Here is an 11,077-nt window from a genome sequence, read left to right on the forward strand (position 1 = left end):
TGGAATTCTAAGTAAATACACATTGCATACTGGACACAAGAAAATCCTTATTCCTTTCCCTCCATCCAACGTTGTACACGTTAAGGGAAAAAATACCCTTCTTTTCACTTGCTGTCTAGAAGCTGGTATGTGAGCACAGAACCAGTTACTCTAAATCACCAAGATGTTAGCAGTGCTCGATTTGTGAAAAACAAGGCTTTAGTGTGCCTTAGACTTTGCTTTTTTTTGTATTTATTTGGCCTTACTATCAAATGAAATGGATGTCTCAGCAATGATGTTTCAGCAGTTACTGAAGTTCTTATGTCACTGTTCCATTCCTGTGAAAGGCAGAAGAAAGGCTTACATAATCTGCTGCCAATGCAAGGCTTCTGTCTCCACCAGAAATAGGTTTGAAGTTAAGGAATGTCTGAATAAATTAAGCTGAACACATCTGAGTATTAGATATATATCTCCAAAGTATTAAAAATACGCAGGTACAGCCAGACATGTCAACACTCATTTCTCTGCAATTGCTGAGAGATTTAACAAATCTCCTAACGCAGCACACTAGGGTTCTGATGAGCTACAGCAAGAGACCTGTATGTTTGCATTCCTTTGACCTGATGTCTTGGCTAATTACTGCTCAGGTAATTTACTTGTTTTGCTCATAGCATTGTTTTGGGTTTTTATTATCTTGCAGAAAGAAATTTAAAAAAGTTCTTACAAAAATAAGACCAAAAAGAACATCATCCTGGATTAGCAGCTTTATTCATAGTTGAGTTTTCTATTGTAGCAAAAGCAGACCCTGATGCATATAATCAATCTGATTACCACTGTCCAGTCTGAGAAATGAATGTGCAACAAAAGAAAAGCCTTAACAATTGGCATGGAACATCTGAGAGAAACATCCCCCACCTTTATAATCAGAGGCCAAATGAGCCATATACATATGCAGTTGTTGTTAAAAATAGCACAGCTTCACTAATGTATCAGCCCAGAGCTGCACTGGGGAACGCCCCCTGCCTCTGCTGGGGGCAGAGCTGTGCCCATGAGCCCAGGCTGGATTTCCCCCAGCACCTCAGGCTGGCCCTGATGCTCTGTACCAGCCTGCTTGGGACAACTCACACTGGTAAGGACACCGGGCTCAGCTCAGTGACAGAACTCTTCCCTGCTGTCACATTAGCACACTGCTTCTGAAGCTCTGTGCTTGCGACGTGATTTTTAATTGTCAGGCCCCTCCAAGTTCAGATTGCTGCCTAGGACACGGAGGTGCAAAATATCCCAGGCTGGCTCAAGCATGGCTGTATTGCCAAAGGGAATGCAGCCTTTGATCACCTATCTTTGTTTAGCTGAATGCCTGAGATGAACTTGAAAGACAACGGATAAATAGGCTTGTGCTGAAAGCCAGAGACCTTTTATCTTTCTTTGCACAGATTTTTCTAACAGAACCCAGAACATGAGAGTTCCATTTCTCTCAGTGCATGAATGTGTGCACATGGCTAAAATGGACTTTTCATTTGTCCTCTTGCTCCCTCCATTGAACCTTTGAATGGTGCAGGTATTTATAACCTTAGACCTACACGCTAATTAGCCTGGTGTTACCTGGGAATAGCAGTTGGACAGATTCACTGGCTGGGCTGCTTCAAGTTCCCTTGTCTCCAAAATCTCCCTTGGATAAAAGCCCTGTGATGTCAGGGAGAATGAGTGTTTCTGTGCACAGTGCAAACACATGACAACAAGAGCAGAGCTATAAAAAAACCAGTTTGTCTTTTTTTATGAAGAAACATAACAAATGTGATTTAAGAAAGACAAAGTTTATATATTTTTCAGATATAGTCTGATACACATGTGCACATACTCATAGCCTCCCGTTTTACCTCCTGCTGATCCAGCACTCACGATTCCTCACAGAAAACTGACATTTTCCTGTCATCCTGGGGTACATTATTGCAGTGAGCAACTTGTAGACAATCTAAGTATTGAACACAGCTCAGTTACCACACTAGAAGCTGCCCATCCACAGGAAAAATCCTGCATAGGTGAAGGTCCCACCAAATCCGGTGATCAGTCCTTCCTGAGGCTCTGTATCAGGTGTAATTGCTCTGCTGCAGAAGATGTTTTTACTATATATTCAGCTCAGGTTCTTAAAATGTTTGTCAGGAAAGAGTTGTTTCTGCTTTGCTATTTTTAAACTGTAGTACCTAGCTCTGAATAGATTTTATTGTGGTTAGACTTTTTCAGAAAGTCAAAATAAACCCAATAAACCAGTCTGGTTAGGTTTCAAAAATAGAATACATGTATAAATCAAAGTGCTGTATTTATTGTCTCTACAGTAGGAATGGCTGCTCAAGTAGACACAAATTGTAGCCTAGATTTTTAATTTTTTAAATTCTTTTCTCCCCCTGTTGAAGCTCCAAGAGAGCTTGTTCAGGCTGAGTTTTTATTCACTGTGCAGGTGGCACCCATCAGGTCAGCATCTCCACATTGAATTTATAAAACATTCATCTAAAATTATTTTCGTGCCCTGACATTCTCAGTACACAGTGCTATTAGCAACTGCCTTGGTCTGTTTGTCCTGTGCTCCTCTTTGAAGCTTCCTAAGTTCTGTGTGTGATGAAAGGAACGTCGCCCAGATTCTCAATCCCTCCATTGGGAATGTAACTGCAACCCCTCCAACATATTTCCAGCTCTGGGGAAAACCACCGCGCCGGTGGCCTAAGAAAATAGGCCTTTCCCTTTATTGTCAGACACGATTTCACAGAGGCCACTTTGAGACTCCGTGGCTTTGGGGATGCTTTCTGTCGGGTTGCTGTGCGTTGCCAAACCAAGGGGCCTCAGGGTGTGGAGCAGCACGAGGACAGTGCCTGTGGCTGGACTCAGGGACAGCTGGGTGCGGGCTGGGCACAGCTCCGGCCACGGCACAGCTCCTTCGGACACCGGGAGAGAGGGAAATCCCGAGGGAGTCCTGCCAAGGAGTATCCACAATTCAGGAAAGGCACTGGGCTGCCCTGCCTGGAGAGGTGTGGGAGGGAAGGGGCCGGGCAGGGCAGTGCCCCTGGGTGTTCCTAGAAGCAAAGGGCAGGGCATTGAAACTGGAGCAGCAGGACAGCTCTGCTGCCCCTGGATAACCGGGCACACACTGGATAGCTGTGATACCGGGAATTACAGCAGCGTGTGCAGGGCTGGACACTGGGACAGGGCTTCTTGGAAGTTGTAAGAATATTTCACGTAAGATTATCATGATTTTTTTTTTTCAGTAAGAGATTATTGTTTGCTGTTTATAGAGCTGCACTCCCAGAATAATTTAATTAGTGCAAGGCTTAATGAAAAGCTGTTTCAATTTTACTCTGAAGTGTTCCCACACAAACTGGTATTGAAAAGCTATACAATCGATGCTTTCATCAAACATTTTTATTGTTAATTTTGTAGAAAGACAGCCAAGAACCATGTAGGGATGAACACCTAATAGATTATAGTACTAGAGATGAAACTAGTTTTGGAAGAACATGCAATAGAGGATAATATTCCTCTATGGAATAGTGTAACTTTTTTAGATAAATATGTTTCTTAAATGAAAAGAGTTAAAGCAGTGAAAAGGAAGAAGAGGAAAAATGAAGATACTAACTTTAACTTAGATATAGAATGAAGCAGTGACCAGGTGAGGCATGTACTGCAGCCAGCCCAACAGCAATCACTTTTAGCTGGATATGGATAAAATCAAAAGTTGAGAATTTTTTCAGGACAAACCAGCAAAAATAATTAATGTGAACAGACTGTGCTACGGTTTTCATTCCAGCAAAACAAATTTACTTATTCTTATCAGCTTTATATGTCCTGTTGTTATAAAGTAATTTATGCAATTTGAATTCTCAATGCATGAAAAAACCCAAACTATAAATTATATTTCCAACCCTCTTCTTTGAACACTTCAGTGACACAGGCAAATAATAAAGTCTTTCAGCCGAATGATAAAGTATAAATAGTTTATGCATGATCATAACAAACTAGAGATTCCTTATTTGGCTTTTCTTTTAAGTTGCAAATGCTTATGTTGAAGGCCATTTTCTTCATGGCCTCTGTACACTGGACTTCTTTTGTATCTAACTTGATTTAAACTAAGCAATGTTCTCTTAATCAAAAAAGAAAATCTCATGGGAGAATAAGAGAATGACTTGTAGCACAGATCAACCTGGCATGCAGAGGGACAAAGCTCAGGGGGAAGAACCCTGGATAAAGTGGCAAAGTTTCTCTATAGTAATCCTTGGCTTGAGGAGTCAGGGAGTAAGATTTGATACCCCAAATTCCATAATGAACTGTGTATATACATTTCTCCTTTCCTCCAGTCAGCATTCCACTCCTAATTCTCGCTACTCATTCTTCTGAGGCTCACAGCTATGTACTGAGGATACAATTAAGTTACACCATGCCACTTCAAATATGTGATACTTTTGGAGAATCCCCAGGTAATGACAGTTAAGTGGGCTGGGAATTCAGGAATATTGCATGGAGCAAACTGAACCACCACAAATGAGGAAAGGTTTAACTTTTACAGCTCCTTTTCAGCGGCCAGAATTCAAACTCTGCTCCAAGATGCTCACGGGGGATCATCTCTCTCGTTTTCAGCTGTGAGCAAACTGGGCTCTGGGGAGCTGGGATGGCTCTGCCTGGGTGAGATACCCACTGGAGGGAAGGGAATGAATTCCTAGGCTACAGCCACGAGGCAGATTGCTCAAGATAATGGTTGCTGTCCCTAACTCAGCCAGGCCCAGCCCCCATGGTTCTCATTCCCCTTCAAATCACTCCTCAAGCTGCTTTTTGTACAGGCAGAAAACCCCTCAGAGGGTGCAAATGTCAGATGGGATTGTGTGCCTGGACAAATGGAAGTCCAATACCTGGACATTCACACCCCAGACATCTAAGCACAAGCACAAACCAGGTCAGCCTCAGGAAAAATGGTGAGAATTTTCAGTTTATTTTGGAAAGTTTGTTCCATTTTTGTTTCCCTTCTACATTGAAGCTGCCTTGCTTCAGTCTCTTTGATTGGTTTCCTTGTTTGCTTTTCTTCTTATTTCTTGTAATTATTGTATTTCTTTGCATGTGCCACATTGTTTAACTCTCTGAAATTTGGCTTGCTTTCCTCCAGACCTGTGTTTATTTGTTCCAGATACAATCCTTGATCCTTCTACCCTTTTCAAAGAAGTTTAAAATTCTATGAAAAGTCTTTATCAAAACCACCTCTTCTTGAGGTGGATGTCCCTCCTTCTTTTACCTCTTTCTTTCTAAGCTCCTCACGGCAGGTACTTATATTTTACATTACAATATTTTAAGATCCTTTTGCACGCTTTTCTAAAGTCTGTACTACTTTCTACCATGTTACAGGGATTTGCTTAGTCCAAAACCATGTGAATATTTATTGTACCCACTGCCTCCAGTTTGTTTCTCAGATACATGGATATGACTCCTGTTAAAGTCAGATAAATAAATAGTGTCTGTGCATTACAGGACTTCTTCAGTATAAACAAGACACTTAAAAGGAAAGTTACTCTATAGGAATTTGAAAAGGATGATTCACATGTTTAAATGTTGTCCTTGGTAGGCACTGTCTTGGTCTGGATTTGGTTTTCTGGGTTTTTTTGGTAGGTCTGAGCCCAGGGCAATGGGGAAGAGGAAAACAAGAGAAGCAGCTCTGTTTTTAAGAGCAAGGCTGAAATCTCCATGTGGTCTGTCTTGTGAAAGAGTGCTACAAAAAGCTTAAATATTTATTTTATGAATATCCTCTAAATTGAAGGCTTTATTACACTGGAACAAGTGGTAACTTTTAGAACATATGGGGGTAAAACACTGAATCACAGTATCCTAAAGACACGGAAACTTGTGTTTTAGCCTTTCAAAGCTCCTGGCTGTCACCCCCATTTCAATCTCCTATTACTTGGCACCCACATCTCTTCCTGAAGGGCACCAGTATCTAAAGATTCTGTATGTTTAGGGGTTTTTTTCTCATTTGGTGCTTAGGAGAGGCAAACCCAACAGTGCTGATTTTTTTCCTTGCCCTTGCCATGCCTCTGTGAGGTTAATGTGACTTTAGCTGGACTCAAGTCTTGGTTTATATCAGAATAAACCTTCTGCTGTAGAGAAATCCCAAATAAGGCTGAGAGAAGTTTGCTGGAGGCTCTTTTTAGAGAAATGCTTATTTAATTACCAATTAATGTGGAACTTACATGACTGTAAATGCAAATATGCATGCTCCTTAAGAACAGTTTTAGGAGAGATGTTTTCCTTTGCAGTGGCTGTCCTTGGGAGCTGCGTTTTGGGGTGATAAATCCCCCGTTCACCATTTGATGTGCCGTGCTGGACGTTTTCAAAGCTATAAGTGAGTTCGTGGAGCACTGGGAGTTCTAGTCAGAGCCCTTTGGTATCCCAACTTTTCCATGGAGCCTGTCCCGAGTTACACGGGGATCGCTGCCTGACAGCTGTTCCCTGTCTCCTCCAGGAAAAGAGCTCGCACGCTGGTTTTTTTATTATTTTTTTTTTAAATTTCTCCTGCGATCCCTTTCCCAGCAGCGCACACCCCACCCCTCGGTGCGCACCGCCCCTTGGGGCGCGCTGCCCGTTCCCCGCAGAGCCGGGCTCTGCCCTGCACAGGTAGGACGAGGTGTGTGCCCTGCAGGACTCGGGGCTGTCCCGGGCCCACACCGCGGCTCAGGCGCTGCCGATGGCCCCGGTTAGTTAATTAATTCATTAATTAATTGTCAAACTCCTGAGGGGCTCAGCCGAGGCAGGGCTAAGGGGGAGGCCGGTCAGGGAGCTGAGGGGGCCGCTCTGAGGGGAGCGAGGGGAGGCGGCACGGCTCGGGCCCGCTCCAGCCCCCCGGCAGCGCTCATCCCCCGCGCCAGGTCGGTTCCCGGGGCAGGCTGGAGGCGCGGCGGCGGCGAGATCCCATCGGAATCCCCGCCATCCCCTCGGGATCCCGTCCCTCCATCCCCTCCCTCCGCCGCTCCCAAATGGCGGCGCCGCCGATCGAGCGCTCGGCGCTCCCCGGCGGGCCGGGGCGGAGCGGGCGGGCCGGGCGGCCCAGGACGGCGCAGGACGGCGCGCCGAGCGCCGAGCGGGCGGGGCGGGGATAAATGTCTGCGGGGCGCGGGGCCGCCATTTTCTGTGAGCGCCGAGCGAGCGGCGCCGGCGCAGGTACGGCGAGGCCGGGCACGGCCGGGGGGCGCCGGGCCGGGTACGGGCGGGGAGCGCCGCGGCCGGCACAGGTACGGCCGGGCGGGGCTGGGCACGGGCGGGGAGCGCCGGGCCGGGTATGGGTACGGGCGGGGAGCGCCGGGGCCGAGCGGGGCACAGCGCCCGCGCTCCCTCTGTCTGCGGGTCCCCTTCCCGCGGGGCCGCCGCTCCGCACTCGGTCCCGGGCGCGTTGAGCCGGCCGTGAGGGCGGACAGGCGCTCGGCCCAGACAGGCGCCTGGGGAGGAGCGGCAGGAGCGGGCGGGGCGCGGAGCCCGTGGCGGCAGAGTCGGCCGGAGCGCGGGGCCGAGGGGCCGGGCCGGGCCAGGGGAACGGGGCTGCGGCCGGGCCGCCGCCTGTCAGCGATGCGGAGGGACTCAGGCGGAGCATCCGCAGCCCTGGAGCTGTGCCCGGACTAGGGCATGAACGGGGGGAAGCTGGAACACCTGGAGCCGTGCCTTGTCCAGGGGAGGTGAGCATCCCGCAGACCTGGAGCCCTGTCCTGTCCGTGAGAGGGAGAGCAGTGGGCATCCCTGGCACCGGGATCTGTGCCCTGTCCAGGGGGAAGAGCAGGACGATGAGTATCCCGCCCCCCTGGAGCCGTGCCCTGTGCAGAGGGGATGGACAGGGGGCACCTGGAACAACCGGAGCCGTTCCCTGTCAGGGGGATGGGCAGGGGGATGAGCATCCCGCCCCCCGGAGCCGAGCCCTGCCCGCAGTGGTGGCTGTGCTGGCCCGGCCTGGTCGTGTCCAGCTGCAGCTTTGTCCCTCCTGCGCTTCCAGGGGGCTCCATGACCCTCCTGTCACTGCGATCCACAGGCTGCTGGACCGGGAATGGAAAATGAGCACAACCGAAGCTTTCTGCTCAGGCATTCTTTGGTTGGAGCTGCTTGCTTGATTTTGGTTTATTTTTGGGATTTAAATTCAGTTAAAAAAAGCCATTTGCAAACTGGAGTGAGATCCTTCATGTCCTAATTTCCTCTAAACTGTTCCAGCCGTGCCATGTAGCAGTGGTATTCCTGCAGAGCCAGGGCTGTCTCTGGCCTCTCTTTATCTGCAGTCTCACTGCACACATAGATAACCTGCCTGTGTGGTTCTTTTTCTTTCTTAGCATTTAAGTGACACCCATAAATACAGGGACCTTACCTGGCACAGTGAGACCCCAAAACCAATTACAGTGGAATTGCTGGAGCACAGTGTGTGTTCCAGGTGCAGCTGTAGGTTGTCATAGGTGGGCAAAACAAGGATCTGTAGTGGAGCAAAACTCAGATGCCTCCAAAACCAAACCAGCTTAAAATATCTGAAAACAGTTTTGTACAAAAGATTTATAAAATTTCTTCTAATGCTTCTGGAAATGTCAGCTCCAGATACTGCCTAAAGGATCACTGCATAGTGTCAAACCAAGGTGTAATTTGAAGGGTATTCTTGTTCTTTAGGATATGTCTGCAGTGTTGGTGTGCAGAAGGAAAGACTGACATGGGGAATGCGAGAGTTAATTTGAGGCAGTTCAGTTAAATCTCTTCTGTGGTCACCCATTCAGAATGGAAGTGGCTTTACTTTGGTTTGTCTTAATGAACATTTTCTGTAGGCAATCCCTAGGGCTACAATTTATCTTGAAAGAGGTATGGATCTGGATGTGTGTTCATGACATGGATAGTTAATGTAGTAAGCAATTTAATGTTAGATTATTAAATCAGAAGTGAACTAGCATAGTTGAGTTGGAGCAGCAGTGCTTTCAGAAACCTGGAATGTGTTTTTGATATGGTTTGTTGCCATACTTAATATCTTCAGGACTGGACAACTTATTGTGCAACACTGCTGACTAACCTGCTTTGAAAGAAAATCTGGAAGTAGCAGAGAAAATAGCTATTTTTTTTTTAAAGAAGATCTAAAACTTATTTTATTTTCAGTTGAATCCCTTTCCCATTTTTTATTCTTACCACCACCGCATTCTGTTCAAATTACATATGAAGTCACTGCTGTCTCAGGGCCTGAACTTACTATGACTTATTAAAATAGTCATATTTTATAAACCACAGACATGACCCACAGAAATCATTGGTCAGCACTTCTTGGTAAGCTAAATCAGCACTAATTTCTTCTGGAACATATACTCCCCTCCTCCCCCCACATTATTTATGTGGCTCCTTCTTTACTGTTGGGAAACCGGGAGCTGAGGAAAAAAGCCCAAGTTTTCCTTATTTGAAAACACATTCAGTTCAGAGCTGTTGGTTGTAAAGCTTCTGTAGGAGATGGGAACCAAGAGCTGCTGGGTTGGATTACTGTGCTTAAATTGCTTCCCCATCTTTTCTGTTGCCTCACTTAAACACCTCCCGGATTTTTCTCCTCTTCCTTCAGTTCTGTAGTTGCTTGTCCTGCCTCCTTGGCCAGCTTGACCAGAGGGAGGGGTTTCCTTGGCCTTGACCTGGGCTCCTTGGGTGGGAATGTGCTCCTGCAGCACACCAAGGGTTTGTGCCGTGGTGCCCTGGCTGATGGAGGGCAAAGAGTTCTTCCATCCTTTGACTTCCTTAGCCTGCGGGAATTTCCTGTTCTTCCCACCTGTGCCTCACTGTTCACTTGGAATGAGGTGATAACATCCCAGAGCTGCTGGAGGAGAGGCAGGACCACGGTCACCCAAACACCAGCTGAACGTGGCTTTGTACAGGTGGATTTCCAAAACTTCTGTACAAATTCAGCTTGAAACAAGTGATGGAAAAGGATTATTGTTTTGTATGAAACAAGTTTCTGGATCATCCACGTTATACAAGTGTGTAACGTGTGTGAAGAGAAACAGAAGTCAGCCTTCTATTTCTCAAAAAACCATCAAATTGCATAAGTCAAAATTACCTTTACTTGGGGAAGTAACAAAAAAATCTTCAAAACAAGATTGAAGCTTGTGGTTTGCCAAATTTCAAGATTAGTAATTTAAGCATGAAAGTTTCACATAAGTTTAATTTGTGAACAGATAGGCTTACATCTACATTGTACCAATTTTGATTGATTTTGTGTAATTACTTATGCAAAACCCTTCAATATGTTCTGATCTGAAATACACCGACTGTGTGTCGAATGCGGTGGTGGAAACACTTGGTCAGCTCTAGAAATTAATGGAAAGAGGAGTTGATACAATCCTGGGAAATCAGGTAACTGTGACAAACTAACAAGGTGTTTTAGCAGTGAGCTCATGGCTTTTGAGACAGCATGAAGCAGATACAGCTTATTCTGTATAGGTAGTCCATGCGTAGTGATGTTCTTATTTTTTCTGGAAAGAAACTCTGTTTTGGCCCCAGTTCTGTGAATAATTCTCAGAGCTGTGCTGGCTCTCGCTGCATGTGCTGGGTTTTTGTAAACAAAGATTTTGCTTTGAAAAGCAGCTGGCGCACGTTTATTCCCTGAGTGACTTGAATATTGTGTTTGTACTATAAATGTCATCTGTTTTACACAAAGTTGATTTTATTGCAGCAGTGTGTACTGACCTTTTACAGTTTAATAGAATATGGTCATCTTGTGTACCAAAATGGTGCAGTGCAACAGCACATGAGGGTAAACAAAGCGCCGTTCTTGAGGCACTGGGAAAGGAGAAAAGCATTTTCTTGGTAGACTTCAGAGCTAAGAATGAGAACTGACAATTAATAAGTAGAATGCATACATAAGCAAGTATATTTTTTTCAGGGTTTTAAGAGACACAGTCCATGTGATTGAATTGTGTATTTCGCAGTGGGTTTTGCTTGCTTATGGGGGATGCCAACCTTTCTAGAGGTAAAATTTTATCGTGCAGAAGCTGGATTTGTGCAGAGCTAGCGCGGTGGGTTTGTTTGCAGGTGCAGCTGTGCCTGCCTTCCCTCTCCGTGCCTGCCCTGCCCCTCTCCGTGCCTG

General features: G+C 46.1%; 1 protein-coding gene across 7 annotated transcripts in view; it reads left to right on the plus strand.

The window, feature by feature from the left end:
• The window catches only part of RAF1 (Raf-1 proto-oncogene, serine/threonine kinase), a 66,213-nt gene that overhangs the window by 22,892 nt on the left and 32,244 nt on the right, over positions 1 to 11,077 (plus strand). For 3 of the 7 annotated variants that reach the window (XM_027665990.1, XM_027665991.1, XM_027665996.1), the window contains exon 1: positions 7,084 to 7,164. The exons of 2 other annotated variants lie outside the window; for them this stretch is intronic. In XM_027665990.1, the coding sequence (XP_027521791.1) occupies positions 7,104 to 7,164 (61 nt within the window). In that variant the 5' untranslated portion in view covers positions 7,084 to 7,103. Of the gene's footprint in view, positions 1 to 6,263; positions 6,350 to 7,083; positions 7,165 to 11,077 lie in introns of those variants that run through there. 2 more of the 7 variants (XM_027665995.1, XM_027665994.1) reach the window with 2 other exon arrangements.

The sequence above is a fragment of the Corapipo altera genome, unplaced genomic scaffold (assembly GCF_003945725.1).
Source record: "Corapipo altera isolate COAL_440 unplaced genomic scaffold, ASM394572v1 101, whole genome shotgun sequence".
In the NCBI taxonomy this organism is placed as follows: domain Eukaryota; kingdom Metazoa; phylum Chordata; class Aves; order Passeriformes; family Pipridae; genus Corapipo; species Corapipo altera.